The 19,904-nt window shown below is 55.5% G+C and overlaps 1 protein-coding gene across 2 annotated transcripts in view; it reads left to right on the top strand.

Moving 5' to 3' along the window:
* BCL2 (BCL2, apoptosis regulator) overlaps positions 1-19,191 on the top strand; it is a 193,297-nt gene extending 174,106 nt beyond the window's left edge. Inside the window, exon 3 of one of the 2 annotated variants that reach the window (XM_018039337.1) lies at positions 17,743-19,191. In XM_018039337.1, coding sequence (XP_017894826.1) covers positions 17,743-17,877 — 135 coding nt within the window. In that variant the 3' untranslated portion in view covers positions 17,878-19,191. 2 annotated transcript variants of the gene reach the window in all.

Here is a 19,904-nt window from a genome sequence, read left to right as displayed (position 1 = left end):
TGACTGTAGCCGCCAGGCTCCTCTGTCCTTGGGATTTCCCAGGCAAGGAGTGGGTTGCCATTTCCTTCTCCAGGGGATCTTCCCAACCCAGGGATCAAACCTGGGTCTCCTGCATTGGCGGGCAGGTTCTTTACTGCTGAGCGCCAGGGAAGCCAGTGCCTTGAAGGTTTGAGTGCTTCTTGCTGTTGCTGCCTAGAGTAGCAGGCATGCTCCTAGCTTCTCTGTCAGGCCCGTGGCTTCCAGTTTCCTCCCCCAGATCAGCTCTAGGATTCAGGCATCCACTGTACCCAGAATAGACAGAATTGGCAAGTCTGGACCTTTCCATGAGAACTGAGAAGGCCCTGGTGGGCCTGCCTCCCAGTCTCCCAATTATGCAGCCTTCTCTATGCCTGCTCTTGGTGCACAAACGCTGAAAATGGGGTCCCATAGTCTTCAAGTTACGAACTTTAGGGCTGGAAAGGGCCTTCAGAGGACAGGAGGGACCTTTCTCCTCCTGCCACAAGGAAGGCCCTTGAAACCTGGAGCGGAGTCTCCCTTGACGGCAAGGAGAGGATGTGGGCCTGGGGTAGCTGACGCTCGGACCCCATAGCTTGCCCACTGTGTGGGTTGTCATGGGAACAAGGAAGGTACAATGGGCTTCTCATCAAAACCACACATCTGCTCAGGCTCTTGCCTCTGAGAGGGTGTGCTCCCTCGTTCAACATTAGAACTGGGGAATTTCTTACTCTCTCATCAGTCTTGTAGACTTGACGGCAGTCAAATCCTGCATGTTTTTAATTAATATTAATTTTTCATGTTTTGGTTGCGCTGGGTCTTCCTTCTGCGAGTGGGCTTTCTCTAGGTGCAGCGAGTGGGGGGCTGCTCTCTAGAGGTGGTGCGTGAGCGCCTCATTGCGGCAGCTTCTCTCGTTTCAGAGCTGAGGCTCCAGAGGGCTGGGCTGCAGGGTATTGGTGCATGGGCTCACTCGCTTGCTGGCTCGTGGAATCTTCCTGGAGCAGGGACCGAACGTGTGTCCTCTGCACTTGCAGGCGTACGCCTAACCCCTGGACCAGGGGCGTCCTGAGCTGATGCGACTGACGTGAGGCACGGTGCTGACTTCAGATGCACAGCGGCGATTCACTGTGTGTGTGCATTGCAGGGTGAGCACCACGGTGCCCTAGTGGCAGTGCATCCATCACCAAGTTATAAGTACAAGACCAGCTCCTTTAACAACTTTCAAACATGCTGTATGAAAGTTGCTAAAAGGAATCACTTATTTTATATCTAGAAGTTTATATAGAAGGTCTTATAGACATGATGGCAGTGAAATTATAATTTTTAACATTTAAAATGACCCTTAATAAAATGACCTTTCCCAGCTGATGTACCAAGAAGTAAAACTTACTTATTTGAATCTGCAATTCATCAGCTGAGAGCTTATGACTGGTGGTCAGATAGCCTTCAAAAACTCTCCAGGTGTGAGTCGAATGACCTTAATTTTTTTTTTTTCAATTTTGGGAGTTGAGTAGGTGAGGATTACCTCAGAAGACATTTAAATGACGTTTCAGGTTCAAATTGAAATAGAAAGCACATAAAATTGTAAGGCCTAAGAATTTCAAAAATTTGGCAGAGGTGAAAACTCACAAAGAAAGCACACAATTAGACGTTTTCGTTCTGCCCGTTTATCCAGCACAAATCCCTCTCCAGTTGGCCCATCACTCCCCTGCTGGCATTTAACCCCACAAGGGTTAACGGAGGACTCTGGAGCCAGCGGCTGGCTCAGACTCCAGCCAGGATCTCAGGCCCGGCGTCCTCTCCAGGTACCGTGGCTGGAGGGCCACACGGACGCCTCACGTGACCCTGCCCCGTCTCCTGTGAGCTTCAGGTCCGTTCGTGCCCACGAGCTGGGTCACTGAGCCAGGAGGAGGGCTGGGAGGTCCTCACCAGTCCTTCCCGTGGCCACCAAGACAGCACTGGTCCCACAGAGCCCACATGCAGCCCTCCATACATCTGAGAGGGTGGGCATCGGTCTCTCGGGAAACTCAGGCAGGTGGGGGGGGGGGGCTCGGAGGACCGGCTTGAAGCCTGCACTGAGGCTCCCCTCCCCTGCCCAGTGCCCCGCCGGCAGGATGCCAGGCCTCGTGTGCTGGGGGCGGCGGAGAGCGGGCTTGGCTGAGAATCACCACGCACACGAGCCTCTGTGCCCTGCTTGTCCATCTCAGGCTGCCCTGGTGGCTCAGGTGGTAAAGAACCCGCCTGCAATGCAAGAGACTCGGGTTCCACCCCTGGGTCGGGAAGATCCCCTGGAGAAGGGAATGGCCCCCCACTCCAGCGTTCTGGCTTGGAGAGTCCCATGGACAGAGGAGCCCAGCAGGCTACAGTCCCCGGGGTCGCAAAGAGTCGGACACGACCGAGCGACTGACACCGCCTGTGTGTGTGCGTCTTTGGTTTGTGAGGCCTTGTCCTGAACATGCTGTCTCTCAGGGGCCACTCCTGAATCGTTTAAAAATGAGAAAAGCACTTCGAAGCTCGGCCTGACCGCGACAATCACCAGCTCGCCCCGCAAACGTCTCGCTTGCCAGACACGAGCGGGAACATGGCAGGATGAAGTGCACAGCGAGCAGATGCGTTTTGTGGAAAGCTCCATGGGCAGCTTCCTAGGAATGGAAAGGGCTCTGGCTTTGTTCAGCCATGAAAACACTTCCAAGTGGAAGTCAGCGGAGAGGACAGCCTGCGGTCAGGAGACGGGTGGCTGAGGCCTGCGTGGGGAGTGGGCTCCCAGGCAGGGTCTGCACCCGTGGCTGGGCCTCCCGGCCCCCCGCGCTGCCCGTGACGGGGAGGCAGGGACACGGTCGCTGTGCTTCAGCGGAGCCCATGAGCCGAGCCTGCACAGCCGTCGAAATCCTCCCCCCACAGGGGAGGCGCTGGAGTCTCTCGTGCTAGTGTGCTGAACAGGCCTCAAGCTGGATTGGTTTTTGAGACACAGGGAAACTGCTTCACGTTCCGGAAGTCCTGGTGAAGCAACCCTGCAGGGAGGTGGAAGGAGTTTCTCCTTCTGGGCTCGCATCTCTGTCCACGTGTCGTTTTTATTTTTTTAATTTATATATAGTCCAGGGGATCGCAGAGCTGGACATGACTGAGCGAGCAGCACTTTCACTCTCTCACCTTCATCGCTGACTTACGGTGGTTCTGGTGCACAGCAAGGTGATTCAGTTACACATGCATTGTTTCTGAAATCATTTTCCATGACAGGCACTACAAGACATTGACTCTAGTTCTCTGTGCTCTATAGTAAACCTTTGTTGCTTGTTGCACATCTGTTTTTTTATGAGAAACCTAGCATTCTATGCATACTAAGCCAAACCAGTGGAATCAAAATGTCATAAATTTTTTAGTTAGGCAAAAATTCGTAAGTTTTCTAAAATATATTCTGCACATCCTTTTTGAATGCTCTTGAGGAGGCGCGTGCAGGAGTGGCCACCAGGGCCAAACCACAGACAGGGATTCTAGGAGGCCGCCTGTGTTCCGGGGGATCCAGACTGCAGCGCCGCTGGCGGGGGCTCCAGGCCTGTGCGTGCTCCCTGCTCACGGTGCCGCTTCTGCTGGAGCACCCAGCCTGCGCGCACAGGCTCACCCACCGTGGCGTGGCCCCGGCCCCGCCTGAGTCTCGTGCCCTGAAATCCAGCACCTCCTTTCTCCCCTTATGCAAAGTCCTGCAGGCCTGGCGCCATACCTCGGAGTTGAACAGTTCAGACTGCAGCTGTGTGACCTTGGGCAGGTTGTATAACCTCTCTGACCCCAGTCTTTTCTGTCAGTCGCTCAGTTGTGTCCAACTCCTTGCGACCCCGTGGACTGTATCCTGCCAGGCTCCTCTGTCCATGGGATTGTCCAGGTGAGAATACTGGGGTGGGCTGCCATTTCCTCCTCCAGGGGGTCTTCCTGACCCAGGGATTGACCCTGTGTCTCTTGTGTCTCCTGCATTGGCAGGTGGGTTTTTTTTCACCACTGCACCACCTGGGAAGCCCCCATACTACACTTGATCTTAGCCAGAGGCCATAATATGTAACGTCGTTTCTGAGTCACCTCATGGGGTTGGAGCAACAGTTTTGTCTACTCATCCCAGAAGTCGACTTTAAATAAATGCTGGGATGAGTACAACGGTACTGGGAGAGCATTTGCTGAGTCCTTGATCTGAAGCTCGGCACTGGGTGCGAGAGTCCCTTGGACAGCAAGGAGATAGTCCATCCTAAAGGAAATCAGCCCTGAATGAATACTCATTGGAAGGACTGATGCTGAAGCTCCAATACTTTGACCACCTGATGCGAAGAGCTGACTCATTGGAAAAGACCCTGATGCTGGGAAAGATTGAGGGCAGAAGGAGAAGAGGGTGGCAGAGGATGAGATGGTTGGATGGCATCACTGATTCAATGGACATTGACTTAAGCAAACTCTGGGAGACGGTGGGGGACAGGGAAGCTCAGCGTGCAACAGTGCATGGGTTGCAAAGAGTCGGACACGACTTGGCAACTGTAACGGCAATTGGGTGGAGGAATGCACTGTCACAGGGAAGCCACGGTCCCCTGAGTCTCTGTGAGTGCAGAGCGCAGGGCTGGGTGTGGAGCAGGCAACAGCTGTGAGCTTGCATCCTGGAGCTCAGCTCCAGCGGTGCTGCCCCCAGGGGTCAGGGCAGGAGGAGCTGTGAGGCAGGGCCTCTGGACGGGGCACCTGCGCTGACCTGCCGGGGCCACGTGAGAGTCCCGGGCCGGCTACTCTCTGAGAAGGAGATGGTGGAGGAAGCCCGAGTGTGGGTCAGAGCCCCCCTTGGGTCCAGCCGGCCACGCCCGAGCCCCTCTGCAGGCGGGCCCCCAGGCTCCACTTGGCCAGCCCCGCACGCGGCTGAGCTTGCGTCAGGAGGGCCAGTGGCCTGAGAAGTGCAGCTCCCCGGGCCCGCTGCCCCCCAGCGGGGCCTACCGTCCCCCATCCGGGGGGGATGCTCAGTGGGCCTGCTGCCAGCCACACCGACGGCCTGGCTCAGGGCACACCTGTCCTCCTGTCCTCTCCTGCCTTGCTGACGTCCACAGCCGGCTCGCATCATGGCAAGGGGCCCTTGTGAGGGGTCAGCGGTCCCCCGGAGGCTGTGCTGACGGAAGGTTTTCAGCCCCTCCACCCACTCGAAGCCCATCCAGGATGCCCCCTCTCCCCGGGAGCCGTCTCTCTCTGTCTGTGTCTCTGTGTATGTGCATGGCTTCGGGGTGGCTCAGACGGTAAAGAATCCGCCCTGCAATGCAGGAGACCCGGGTTGGATTCCTGGGTTGGGAAGATCCTCTGAAGAAGGGATAAGCTACCCACTCCAGTGTTCTTGGGCTTCCCCTGTGGCTCAGCTGGTGAAGAATCCGCCAGCAATGTGGGAGACTTGGGTTCAATCCCTGGGTCGGGAAGATCCCTTGGAGAAGGAAATTGAAGCTCACTCCAGTGTTCTGGCCTGGAGAACCCCATCTGTGTCTCTCTCTCCGTCCCCTCTTTCTGTGTTTCCTCAGCCTCTTTCCCTGTCTCTCTCTCTGTCTCTCTCCTCTCTGTGGCTTCTCGGGAGTCTGACGTCTGTCTCCCTTTCTCTCTGTTTCTGCCTCCGCTGTCCCTGTGGCTCTGTGCGTCTCTGTCTCCCCGTCTCTGTATGTATCAGTCTCCCTCTGTGTCCCTGCTGTCTGCCTCTGTCTGTCTGTCTCTCTGTCCTCTGATTGTCCCTCCTCTGTCTCTCCCTGTGAGTGCCCCTCTCACTGTGTGCGTATTTAAGGCCCATGTCGTTCTGGCGGCATAGCACACGCCGTCAGAAGGCCTTCCCAGGGGCATCTATCTCGACGAGCAGCCGCGCCGGCAAAGCTGCACCGAGTGAACGAACCCGCGTCCAGGACCCGAGCGCGGCCGGTGCCCGGGTCTGCGCGTCAGAGGCCGAGGCCGTGGCCGCGTGCTCCTTATGAGGAGCGGTCTGCTCTCCTCCCTGGACGTGGGAGGACTGTCTGTGCGGGAGGAAGAGGCCTGTCCGAGAGCCGGGCAGTGCGCCTCGAGATGCATGTTTCCATTCATGCTGAGTCTTTCCAGGTGAACTGAACTAAATCATACACTGCAAAGCGAAAGCCGACCTTCCCGTGGCACGCCCACGTGGAGCCCGCTGAGCAGGGCGCCACCGCGCCCCCGGCCCTCCCGAGCGCTCGGCCTTTCCGGAAGGCGGTGGGTCCGTGGCGTGCAGGCCGTCACACAGTGACTCACTGGGCAGCTGGCACAGGGTACGGCCTATTGTGTCCCGGCGTGCTTCCCTGCAGGATGCGAGCGTCCTGGGAGGTAAAGCAGGGCTATTAATAGCGACTCGCTTGCCGCGGACTGAGGACCCAGGATCGGGGCGTTGAGGCGGGGGCGGGGTGCGCCCCCCTCGCGGTGAGGGCGGCAGACAGGGTCCTGAGCCTGTCGCGGAGGGAAAGCCCGGCCCGGCGTGGTGCGGAGCTTCCAGAAGAGATGCCGTGCTGGTTTCTCAGCCAGTCCTGACAGCGGGTGTCAGCGCAGGTCCGGCCGGAGGCTGGCGGGCCGCGGAGGACGGCGCCCCTTCCTGCTCCGCCACTGGACACACGCCCTCCAGGTCCGAGGTCGCTTTCAGCAAGTTCGTTAGGAATGCGCTCCTCTGCTCTCTCCCCACACCACTCTCAGTCAACACCTGCTGACTTAAACCAGCGGAGAGTCAGGCCTGCGGCCCTCAACGCAGGTCTGGGAAATCAGGGCCCTGCGCACCCCCGCCCCCGTCTGGTGTCCCGATGACAGCACTCAGGCCACGCTGCGGGGCTCGGCGAGCATCCGCCCAGTTCCATCTCTAGCCTATGAATTCGCTCCGGGGCGGCAGGGAGGGCCCTGGGTTCCTCGGCTGGCAGGACCCCGGGTTCACGGGCCACGTGGCTGGCGCAGCCCAGAGGGGGCTCTCCGGGGCGGGGGCGAGTCTCCCTGCTGCCGGCCGCACAGAGTGAAGGCCACGCTCACATCCGGGCAGGTCTGGACCCTGGCAAGGGGGCCACCCGTGAGCAAGGGTTCCAGAATAAGCAGCTCCTTCTGTCCAGTTGCGTGCGGCATAAAAATAGTTTAGTGCCCTTCTTCACGTCGTGTAAAAAATACGATTTTAAATAATAATTGACAAACCTTAAAATTCAATTCTAAGTGATTGACTTTTAAAAAATGTTTATTTCCGGCGGTGCTGGGTCTCGGCCGCTGCCTGCGGGCTGCTCTCCAGCTGCGGCGCCGGCCGCTCGCTGCTGCGGCTCCTCCTGCGCAGCGCGCGCTCTAGGCCGCCCGGCTCTGTATTGAGACGCGGCAGTTGCGGTGCTCGGGCTTAGCTGCCCAGTGGCGTGTGGGATCTCCCCCAACCAGGGGTCACACCAATGTCCCCTCTATTGCAAAGCACTGGACCAGTGGGAAGCCACTGGACCATGAGGGAAGCGTGACTGCTTGGTTTTAGTATTTCTAATGTCGTGAGACCCATCACTGTTCTCTAATTCTAGAACTGTTTATCACTCTGGCAAAAAAAAAAAAAAAAAAAGGCCTGTGCCCGTAAGCAGTCACTGTCCACTCGTCTCTCCTCAGCCCCGATCCACTCCCGTCCCGTCGGATTTGTCTAATTTGGACATGCCATAGAAATGAAAGTGAGGTCGCTCGGCCGTCTCCGACTTTGCAACCACATGGACTGTGACCCACCAGGCTCCTCCGGCCACGGGATTTTCTAGGCAGGAGTTCCGGGTGGGTTGCCACTTCCTTCTCCAGGAGATCTTCCCAACCCAGGGATCGAGCCTGGGTCTCCCCCACCGCAGGCAGACTTTGCCATCTGAGCCACCAGGGAAGCCCATGGCGGCACGCGATGTGTGGCCTTCATGCCTGGCGTCTTTCATCCAGCATGCTGTTTTCAAGGTGCATCCACGTTACGGCTCGTATCAATGCTTCATCCTTTTCTGTGGCGGCATGATATTCCATGGTGTGGATGGTACCCTGCTGCTGCTGCTAAGTCGCTTCAGTCGTGTCCGACTCTGTGCGACCCTTAGACGGCAGCCCACCAGGCTCTCCCGTCCCTGGGATTCTCCAGGCAAGAACGCCGGAGTGGGCTGCCATTGCCTTCTCCGGATGGTACCTTACTGCTTGTCTATTAGCTGATAGACATTTGGGTCACTTCCACTTTGGGCTATTATAAATCACCCTGATGTGAATACGTGTGTTCACGTTTCTGTGTGAACATATATTTTCAGTTACCTTGGGTGTGCATCTAGAAGCAGAATTGGCAGGTCGTGGGGTAACCGCTCACTTCTGTGAGCAAGCCCCACTCTTTTCCACAGAGGCTGCGCTCTCTTCTTTTCCCATGAGTGATGGGTGCAGTCTCTGCTTTCTCTCCTTCCTTGTCGGCGCTGGTTATTGTCCGCTTTTGAGGCGAAAGCCATGCTGGTCGGGATGAAGTGATATCTTATTGTGGTTTCCATTTGCATTTCCCTAAATGACGGATGTAGTTCTAGACCATTTGGAGATCTTCTTCTGTGAAATATCTATTCAAATCTCTGCCCATTCTTTAATTGGGCTATCCGTCTTTTTATTGTTGAGTTGTAATAATTACACTATTTTTTGCTTGATGTGCTTTCATTCCAACAAAATTCCATCATAATGGGATGTTTCCCCCTAACAGTGAAAATAACATAAGCCCAGAGCAAGAAAGGACCAAGTGCCAGAAAATACACGGCTCTCTCGCCAAAAGAAGGTAGTGGAATGAGGAAGGTCAGGAAGAAAAATGAAGTCACTTTGTTTTAAAGCCAAAACCCTGCAAGGCAGTTTCCTGCGGCCTCTGGGCCTAAAGGGTCCTGGGGGAGCCACCCTTTGAAGGAGGACAGCAGCCGTGGTCTCCTTCCTCAAACCCCAGAGCCCGAAGGGCAAATGCCTTTGTTGTTTACTCGCTCGGTTGTGTCCGACTCCGCAACCCCGTGGACTGCAGCCCGCCAAGCTCCTCTGTCTGTGGGATTTCCCAGGCAAGAACACTGGAATGGGTTGCCATTTCCTCCTCCAGGGGAACTTCCTGACCCAGGGATGGAACCTGCATCTCCTACACTGGCAGAAGATTCTTTTTAATATTGAGGCACCTGGGAAGCCCCAAAATGCATCCACACACACTGCTTTTTTGCATGCATATATAGAACTCTCCTGCTCGCCAAAGCTGCTGTGAACGCGTGAGAATATCAAGGAGCCATTCTTATAATGCAGGCCTGTGTCTTGTTTAACTTTAAGACTCCTCAGCACCTTATAAAAAATGTCTGGTTCCCAAATGAATCAGCAAGTCAAAGATGAGATTTCAGGGTCTTCTACAGATACGGCTTTAGCCTCACGCTGGTTTATCATCTGAACCTGATGAACCAAATAGTACGACTATTTAACATTTTTTTAAAGCACATTTTGCTATAGATGCATTGCTTGGCCCATTTCCACAGACACCTTTCGAATCTCTGGACTGTTCTCACTTCCTAAGCCCACAGGTGGCCAGGTCCCCACTCCTGCAGTGTTCACACAGCTGGCGCGGCCTGGAATTCCTCACTGCACTTCTCTCCAGACTGCAGCGACTGCCCAGCCCCAGAGCAGAGAGACTAGCAGAACCTCTGAGGTCCCACCGGGCCGGCAGCCTCTGGTTCCGGCCTCCAGCACGTGGACAGGGCCCGCTGCCTTTGAGCTGGCCCCGCGGCTGAGGGGTCCCCAGAGCAATAGACGCCTTTGCAAATGAGGTTCAAAGTCTGCCCTGCTCTAGAAGGGAAGGAGCCCTTGGGGCTCTCATTTTCCTGCCCTCCCTCCGGCTCCTCCGGGCCCCTGCCTGATTTGCATCCTCAGCTCACTTCGCATCACAAAATACACCCAATCTTCCCTGGACCCGAGGTGGGCGGGCCAGTCCTGTGTGGGCTTCTCATCTCCTGCCATCGTTCTGGTTTCTGGTTACACCCGGATGACACTCGGATCAGGTTTCATTTTTATGTCCTCGGCCTGTGACGCAACGAGCCCCTCCCCCTGGGCCCAGAGTGCCTCCAAGGTGGAGCCCCCTTTACTGCCGGGCTGGGGGCCCCCGAGGACCTCGGTGAAGGGTCCCGAGGCCTCTGACGCTCACGGGCCCCCATCTGCAGGCCAGGCAGCTGTGTGTCCTTCGGTTATATGCTCCAGTCGTCAAGGTTTTTTCTGTTTCCTTTTCCCCCAAGCCCGGAATCAATACTTCAGGAGTAAAAGGGCGGGTGGTGGGGAGGGGGTGGGGGGGGAGGAAGCGCCCAGGGGACTGGACTTAGCCACCGCCCACCACGGCTCTCTACTCCAGACGGAACCTTCCAGACTCATTCAGCACAAAGTGGCTGCAGAGGAAATCCTGCCAGTCCAATGATAAGGCGGGAAGTAGAGTCACTTCCTCACCAGCTGCTGCGCTCAGGTAGACACAGCCCTGGCTCCCTCGCGTGTGCTGCGCAGGCCGCCTCGCCCAGAGGCCTGGCTGCCGCTCTCCCTTTGATCTCAGCCCTAGTGGGCGTCCGGACATCACTGCCTCCCGGCTTCAGGCAGAGCCCTCCTCTCTGCTGTGCAGGTGTCTCCCTCCCTGCCTGGCTCCCTCCTTTTTCCCAGCATTCCTGCTCGCCTGGGGCCTGGACGTCAGCTGCCTCTGGGTACTGGGGAAACCGCGGGTCCTGTTTATTGGGAACAAGGCTCGTCCCCCTTGCTTCTGCAGTGGTGCTAGTGGTGAAGCACCCACCTGCCAGAGCAGGAGACGTGGGTCCGATCCTCCGTCAGGAAGATCCCCTGGAGGAGATAATGGCAACCCACTCTGGGATCCTTGCCTGGAGAAAACCCCATGGACAGAGGAGCCTGCTGTCCATGGGATCGAAAAAGAGTCAGACGCGACTGAGCAAGTGAGTGTGCGCACACACACTCATACCTCTTAGTAGATTCCAAGACAAGGGGCCACCAGCGGTCTTGCTGTTCCCATGAAGGTCTAGGGTGGCTTTGGCGCCTCTGATCACCTGCCCCGTCCTGTACAGGGGGCACCAGCGCTGCCTCTATCGCTGTGCGCAGACTACTGCTTTGTTACCTCCGCCTCTCGGCATTCTCAGTCTTCACAAGACGGGGATCTCCCTGACAGAGGGACAGATGGTTCAGCGGGCTTGGAAAATGCCCCACAGCTTGTACCTCCCTTGGAGACTCCAGGGCGTTCAGGTGGGATGCTATTCAAAACTGCTGAATGGCACCGTGCCACCACCAATGTGGCACGAACACCGACCAGTCAGATCCAGCGCTGACCATTCTGAATGCCCTGAACTTGAGTTCTTCACTGGAGACACTAGAAGCTGCTGCAGCAAATAAAAAAAGGCGTCCGATTTTGTTCCAGTGCAGAATTTATTTGTCCTCTGTATATGCTCCTTTTGAAAAACATCACCTATTAAAATGTGTTTGGAAAGCCTGGTCTACGGTAAGGTGTACTTCAGTTCCACAAGCATATGCTGAGTGCCTGACATGTGGCAGAAACATGCTCCAGGGATCCAAGGATAAATAAAGCATGGTCCCTGCACCTCCAGGTGCTAATAGCTGAATGAGGGGGAGACAGACAGGTAAACAGATGACCTTCAGAGAATACAGTGAGCAGGGACTGGCTGAGGATTATTTAGCTCAGCCTAGGGACTTGGAGAAAGTTGCCTGCAGAACATGATTGCACCGAATACCTGCGGGAACTGGATGAACTTATCGAATGACGAGAGCTGAGCAGGAAGCTGGGTGGGGAGAGCACGAGGAGCCTGCGTGTTAACGGTCTGGATCGAAGCACGGGAGTGACAGACAGGATTCTGAACGGATCCCTGTGGCTGCAGCGGGCAGAGAAGAAGATTGAAGGGTAGGGCACTAGGCTAACGGCAGAGAAGTTAGGTGGGAAATCCTAGCACTGGTCCTGGGGAGAGAAGGTAATGAGGCTAGAGAAACAGCGAGGGGGTCAGATCAGCGGCTCATATCCTGCCCTGTGGAATTCGTCTTGCCCTTACCACCTCAGAGCTCGCAAGCTACAGGCGATGTAGCATCTGGATCTCTTTCCCCAGTGGCTTTCTCTGACCCCTTTGCCTGTGCACATGACCAGCCGGAAGTGCTGGACTATGGACGCCTCCATAGGAGCAACCCTCACCCAGCAAGTGGGAGGAGTTGGTGCATCGACGCCCCAGCTCCCCAGCCACAGGGCGGAAGGACGGAAGGTGCGTGCTCTGCACTGGCCCTCAGGTGGTCACGTGGGAGGCGATCCCGTGGAGATACAGCGATAAAGCCTCGGGTGACAGAAAGTACCGGAGGCGTCTGATGGCAGCGTTTGGCTCCCTCTTAGCGCCATCTGATTTTCTCCTTGCTTCTGCTCGGTGAAGAGCAGAAACGGCGGCAGGCCTCCATCTAGCTGAGTTTCGCACGCACGTGGAAGCACACGAGTCCATTCCCTAGGCCAGGATCTACTCAAGGGCAGGACGGCTTCCCCACTGAGGCTCTGCCATGATCACATAAGGCATCCACAGTCAGCTCAAAGACTGGAACGTGCCTGAGTTTCCCGTCTGTTTATAGCCGACCAAGGTCACTGTTCCATTTCCCTGTGAGTGCTAAGAGCCAGTGGGAGCCTGGACTGGCAGAGGCTGCTGCGCTGTTTCACTCAGTGGTATGCTGGGGACATCTTCCCTTGCCAATAAATACAGGGCACAAGTTTTAGTGACTGACCCATATTCCAGTGGGCTTCCCTGGCGGGTCAGTGGTAGAGGACCCACCTGCCAACACAGGAGGTGCGGGTTCGATCCCTGGATCAGGAGGATCCCCTGGAGAAGGGAATGGCAGCCCACTCCAGTGCTCTTGCCTGGGCAATCCCATGGACGGGGGAACCCGGCGGGCTACAGTCCACGGGGTCACAAAGAGTCAGACACGACTGAGCGACTAAACGATAACATACTCACTATCATATTTTCAGATATTTTTGTTTTAAAGTTTTATTAATTGTTTTCAAGATAATTAGAAGTAGAATCGCTAACACATGAACAGTATTTTTAAAGCTTCTGTTGCGCATTTCCAAACATGAACGGCCTCTCCGCTTACCTGCTCCTGAGAGCCCCTGAGCTGTGTGAGGGTATCTGGGCTCCCGCCCCCACCCCCACACCATCCTTTTCAGTGGAACTCAGTGGTCTTCTTCAGTTCTTGCCATTCTGATTCATTGGTTTTTAAATCTCATTGTATTCGGAACCAGGTTTAACTAAAACTTTTTGAAGGACCTGAAGGGGAAAGGAAAATCTTGGAGAGTGGGCTGCCTTGAGGGAGGTATGGAGAGTGGGCTGCCTTGAGGGAGGTGTGGCGGGGACCGGGGCGGGAGGGATGGGGCTGAGTGGTCCCAGGGCAGGGACAGGACACTCTGACCCCCTCCGCCCACCTTCGCTGACGTGAGCTGTCTGTTCCTACCCGGTCCGTCCACAGCTCCCTGGCCGACTCCCAGCCCTGCAGCCAGGGCCTGGGCTTGGGGCATTAGCTGCACTGCTCCTCTGAGGTCGCCGCTGCTGGAACTCAGACTCCAGCCACCTGCGGCCTCTGATGTGAAGTCTGTGGGGAAGCTGTCTGCAAAAGGGCCTCCAGAGCTGGGGCGCTGCCTGCCTCCCCTCTGAAGTTGGGGGCTAACAGAAGGAGAAGGGGCCCTCCCCTGGAGACCTGCCATGCCCATCCCTGAGGTCGGGCAGAGCCCTGGCCAGTCCCAACACAACCAGGTGCTGTGTGCACCCTGAACATATAGGCGGGGGCTTTGTCCAAATCATGTGACGACGGCCCAGGCTTTCTTCTTCCCTCTCTGTTGCTTCTAATACATAGAATGAGCATGTGTTTATTTAAAACAGCTTTCAGACTTAAACAAATAATGACAGACTGTTCAAACAGACTTCGGAAATCACCCTGATCAGGATGTTTGAAAAAGCAAGAAGACTCCCCTGTGAAAATAGCTTTTGGAGCTTCACCCCTGAAACCACAGGCTCTGCTCTGCACTTCAGAATCATAGACGGGCAGATTATGGGGTAGATTCCATCTCAGGGGCGGGGGGGGGTGTCACGCATTAAATGATGCCTCTCGGCCCTACAGCCTGACTTAATAATCTCTGAGGAAGTAGAGCTGGGCGTGTGTTATCGCTTCCAATTTTCCACCAGAACACATCATGTGTGTATGTTTGAATTCACGATTTCTTTAGAAATCATCAACTATCTTGAGAACCAAGAGCTGACACCTTAGAGGGAGCTGGTCACTTGTTTCTGGAAATTAGCAGGCTCAGCAGACCGCCTGGAGGCCAGGGCAGTTTGAGGAGGATCACAGCAGGTTAGCAAGAGGACAGACCAGAGAGCCGGGTGATGTTTCCTCTAGTTCACGCTCGGGGCCACGTTTACAAATGGCCCGAGTCACCTACGTTTATCTTCACAACAACCAGTTTTATGGGTGAGATAAATGAAGCTCAGCCTCGGGTAATTTGTTCAAGGTCACAGGCAATAAAATGTCAAAGCTAGGATTCCACACAGACCTCCTCCCTTGAGCTCAGGGCTCATTCCCAGATCCCTCCGTGCCCGTGCTTTGGGTTAAGAGATGCTATGTTAGCTCACCCCACTTCAGAAATGATTTCTTTCTTTGTAATGCACATCAGAAATGGGCCGTGAAGCACAGTTATTTATGCAAGCGGCTGAGGCTGGGCAGGGAGGTCTTCCGGCCCCAGGGGTGGGGTACTGGGAGAGGCGTCTCGTCTGCCTGCGGGGGTCGAGCACCAGGCAGAGCGGCCCGAGTCTCCCTGCTTCCCCTGTCTCCCGAGGGGGGCACCTGGTCTGGAAGGGTCAGGTGGCTGAGGCCTTAGTCTCTCCCATATCCCGCCACAGACAACTCCATTGATAACTAAAGGGACTCAGGGCCCAGCCGCCGACCCTCTCGACATGGAGCTGAAGTGCCTACCGCCCAGTGTGCTCTTCCGAGGAGTCTGGGTGCCTTTGGCTGGTGTATGGGGGTTCCAGCCTTCCCGTCGTTAGAGAAAACAGCACGAGGGGAGGGCTGTTAGACGTCTGCTGCTGTGTCTGTGGGGTCCGGGGGTGCACTCTGTAAGAGGCAAGTTTCTCTATATTGGTCCTGACTCCTTCCTGCCCTGTTTACCCCCCGACATGTATCGAAGGTCGGTGTCCTGACGAACAGCCGTGATTGTCAGCTCAGCTCTGGGCCAAGGGTGCTAAGCACATGTGCCATTTATGTCTAGTGCCTTGCTTTGCGAAGACTCAAACTCAGAAAACTGTTTAACAATAGATTAAGGAAGAAGAAGACCCTTGCGCCCTCTCCTGGTAGGAGTTAATCCAGTGCCTCTGAAGGTAGAGTCACCCCCGCGTAGGGGAGCAGTTCCTTGTCCCGCTAGCTAACTCATCTGGCGCTCATTTGACCAAAGCTATGGACACACTAGATCGACCATCTGGGTCTTCTGAGGGCTGTGATTGTGGAGTTTCTTCTGGACCTTTCTTCACAAGGCTTCTCAGTCTCAGCACCACTGGCACTTGGGGGGGATGATTCTCGTGCTGGGGCCGTCCTGTCCCGCGCGGGGCAGTGGAGAGCACCTCTGGTCTCTGCCATCGGATGCCAGCAGCACCCCCTCCCCCAGACCACGACCACCAAAGACGTGTCATGGGGGGGGGCAGGACCACCCCCAGTGAGATGCACCGCCCTAAACCCTTGTCTGCCTTTGTGGGGTTCTGTCTGTTTAGTTCTTGTTTTCATGTTTTTCTGGCTGCACAGCCTGTGGTATCTTAAGTTCCACAACCAGGGACTGAACCCATACTCTCGGCAGTCAAAGTGCAGAGTCTTAACCACTGGACTGCCAGGGAATTCCCTCTTGTCTGCTTTTTGTAAAAGGTGCCAAGGTCACTGGGACAGTGAGAGAGTGAGGATAGCTCAGCACAAACCCTTCAGGACTGTGGGAAGCAATTTTGATCAACTCTGGGAATTTGTCTCAAAACAAAAAACAAAAACAAAACCTAAATCCAAATGCACAGATAAGAATTTACAAATCGCTGGCCTATGACGCAGGGAGCCCAGCCTGGTACTCTTTGATGACCTAGAGGGGCGGGATGGGGGAGGAGAGAGGGGCTCCAGAGCGAGGGAGTATCTGAGCAGTTGTATGTTGTTTAGCAGAAATCAGTACTACGTTGTAAAGCAATTATCCTCCAATTAAAAATAATTTAAAAAGTAAAAAGAATTGGTTAGATAAAGTACAGCACAGATGCAGACATATAAATATACGTGGTGGAAAATTATGCAGCCATGGAAAGTGATTGTACACATTTATACTGAATAACACAGGAAGTTCCCCTTAATGATGCCTTAAATGTTCACCTTCGAGATGACTGCCAAGATTTCCAGAGGTGGTTGTATGTAAAAGGAATAATTTCAAACAGGCAGAGTATCTGGGTAATGTATTAGGCCAAATACAGAATTCAAACCAATGTTTGATGTTAGAAAACCTTAATCATTAACTGAACAAACAGTTCTCAAACACCTACATGTACTAAGACCACGCACAGCACTGGGGAGACAAAAATAACACCTGATCCCTCTACTGAATACTCGCCCCAGACAGACAAAAAGCATGGCCAGCATCGTCAGCCGCTCCTCACACAGTGACGCTGGACCTCTGTATGCGCCGTCTCCCTTAGTGAAACTGTGTGCTAATTCCAGGTTTGGGGGGCTAACTGGAACTATGTCTTGTTTTCCCCTTCATACCTGATTAATCCACCAAGGGAAAAACACTCCACTCACTGCTTTACATATTCAGACGGGCATGCATCCACGCTCAGCTGCTTCAGGCCAGCCCGACTCTCTGTGACCCAAACGACTGCAGCCCGCCAGGCTCCTCTGTCCATGGGATTTTCCAGGCAAGAATGCTGGAGTGGGTTGCCATGCCCTCCCCCAGGGGATCTTCCTGACCTGAGGACTGACCTGTGTCTCCAGCACTGCAGACATATCCTCTACCACCTGGGTCAGCTGGGAGGCCCATATATTCAGACAGAGTTGTCCAAATGCTCACTGGGTCCAAACACAGAGTCTGATCGTCCCCAGCAAATCTGAGAAATGAGCATTCAATGGTCTCGGCTCTTTTCTTACAGCACAAGAACAAAGTAAAGGGCCCTTTAAGATGGGTGTGAAGAATAAAGAAGATAATGCATGTCAGGGATTCGCTACAAGTGCCTGGCCTGTAGCAAGCATTCAGGAAAGGAGTAGTTGGGGTTTCTTTTTAAATCATTTTCACGAACATCCATGCTCGCTCAGACTGCACGCCTCCAGCATGTCCACTGCTTCTGCCCTTTCGTCTCTCCCGTAGCACTTCCGGCTCCCTAACACACTCTGCGACGCACCTAAGTTCTGTTCACTGTCTGCCCCATTTCACTGGATCAGACACGTTTGAGCTTTTGGTCTGCTTCACTCATGGCTGAGTCTCTGCTGTGCCTGGTGTGTGTGTAAGGTCTCAATAAGTATGTCCTGAATGAAAGTGAAAAGAGTGGGTCTGAAATCATTATCCCCAAAGCACATTTGACCTTTGCCCTCAGCCTTCTGAAGGTGCAAGGCACTTCAGATGCCTCTCCCCCGGTCGGCTGGCACTGCGCTGGCACTTTTTTTGTTATAGTAACAGGAAACATTTAATGCTCTAACACTCTTTTTCTCCCGCCCTCTCCCCCTCTGCAGGACGCCTTTGTGGAGCTGTACGGCCCTAGCATGCGGCCCCTGTTTGATTTCTCCTGGCTGTCTCTGAAGGCACTGCTCAGTCTGGCCCTGGTGGGCGCTTGCATCACCCTGGGTGCCTATCTGGGCCATAAGTGAAGCCCACAGGCCTGCCACCAACAAACACGCAAAGGCTCGTGAAAGCAGCAGAGATAGTCCACATTGCCACTGCTGCACTGCTGAAGCTGCAGACTCTTAAAAAGAAAAAACCAACCACCACCACCACCACCAACACAAACAGCTTTCAGGCTCAACGTTGAACCAGCTACTTACTGCCAAAGGAAAATGCAATTTATTTTTTACATTATTGAGAAAAATAAGATTTATTTATTTAACACAGTCCTGTTGAATCTCCTGTCTTTGGAAACCCCGCCACGAATTACTAAGCCCCACCTGGATGGCTCTACCTGGCTCTCTCGTGCCTGTAAACACAGATTTTTGTTCCGTACTGTTGGCTGGAGTGACTCAACCAGCTGGAAAGCAAACAGTGACAAAGGGTCTGACTGTTCCAGAAGCCGGGTTTCCGGCTGTTGGAGGTTAGGCAGAAGGTGTTCATTGGCTGTGTGTGGGGGGGGGGTGGTGCCTGGAGGTTGTGTTCTCAGAGGGAAGGTGCTCGGAGGGGAGGCCTGCCTTCCTGGCCTGAAGAAGGGCACCGCGCATATGGTCCACACCAGGCTGGAAGAAGAAACCATCGCAACTCACACTAGCACGAACGTCCATGCTCGCTCAGGCTGCACGCCTCCAGCATGCCCACTGCTTCTGCCCTCTCGTCGCTCCCGTTAGCACTTCCGGCTCCCTAAGACACTCTGCGTCCATGTGAGTTCTGTTCACTCTGTCCCACTGACTGGACCAAAACCGTTTGAGCGTTTGGTCCATTTGGACTTCGTATTTGCCAAGACCTCCGCCCCAAAGGACCGTGACGGGGAAAATGCCCTTAAACCATAGGAAAGTATTTTTTTAAGCTACCGATTGTGCCGAGAAGCATTTTAGCAATTCACACAATATCATCCAGTACCTTAAGCCCTCATGTGCTTCTTCACATGTTTTGGATTCGCTCCCCCTCCAAACCCTGGCCTGGCTCTGTCTGCGTAGGATGCGGAATCCTCGGGACCGCGAGGACGCGGGCCTGTTCGGTGACGTCTCCGGCACCAGGCGCCCCGAGCGCCGGCTTCTCCGCCTCGGCTGGCCTGAGGCCTCGTCCTGGCGCCCAGCCTTAGGACGGGCCCTGTGTCCGCGGGCGGCCGGGAGAGAAGGCAGGAGGCCGGGGCCCCGAGCAGGCCCCGCGCCGCCTGGAGCGCAGAGCGGGGCTGAGGCTCTGAGGGCGCGCGCCTGGAGGAAACAGGCGGGGGCGAGGGCGGGCCGCGCCGGAGACACGCGCGGCCGTGCGCGCCGCGCCGGAGACACGCGCGGCCGTGGGCGCCGCGCCGGAGACACGCGCGGCCGTGGGCGCCGCCCCGGAGACACGCGCGGCCGTGGGCGCCGCCCCGGAGACACGCGCGGCCGTGCGCGCCGCGCCGCCCCGGAGACACGCGCGGCCGTGCGCGCCGCGCCGCCCCGGAGACACGCGCGGCCGTGGGCGCTGCGCCGCGCCGTCGCTGCAGGAGACGGAGCGGGCGGTAGGCAGCGTCGCGGGCGGAGGAAACCGAGGCGGCGGGGAGGCTTGGGCGCCGCGCCGGAGACACGCGCGGCCCTTGTGCGCTGCGCCGCGTCGGGCCGCCAGCCTGTGTGCGCCGCTTAAAGTGAGATTTTGAAAGACTTTGGGGAGAGTCGTAAATCCTAAAGGAAGCGTAAAATGGATTAACTGACCTATGTCTGTGGAATTAGGATGTAAAGCATTATCTTGTCACTGTAGTTTGGTTTTATATGAAAAACCTGACAGAGAGGGATGGGGGGCGGGGCGGGCAGGGAAGCTCCAGGTGTGGCCTGGGGGGGTTATCCATATATCCTGGGGCGTTAGAAAAGGAAAAGAGAAAAGTCAGTCCTGGGAAACGCTAGTGAAGTGAAGTGAAGTCGCTCAGTCGTGTCCGACTCTTCGCGACCCCTGGACTGTAGCCCACCAAGCTCCTCCGTCCATGGGATTCTCCAGGCAAGAATACTGGAGTGGGGTGCCATTGCCTTCTCCAGGG

The sequence above is a fragment of the Capra hircus genome, chromosome 24 (assembly GCF_001704415.2).
Source record: "Capra hircus breed San Clemente chromosome 24, ASM170441v1, whole genome shotgun sequence".
NCBI classification, from domain to species: Eukaryota; Metazoa; Chordata; class Mammalia; order Artiodactyla; family Bovidae; genus Capra; species Capra hircus.
This window is presented reverse-complemented; position numbering and strand designations above follow the sequence as displayed.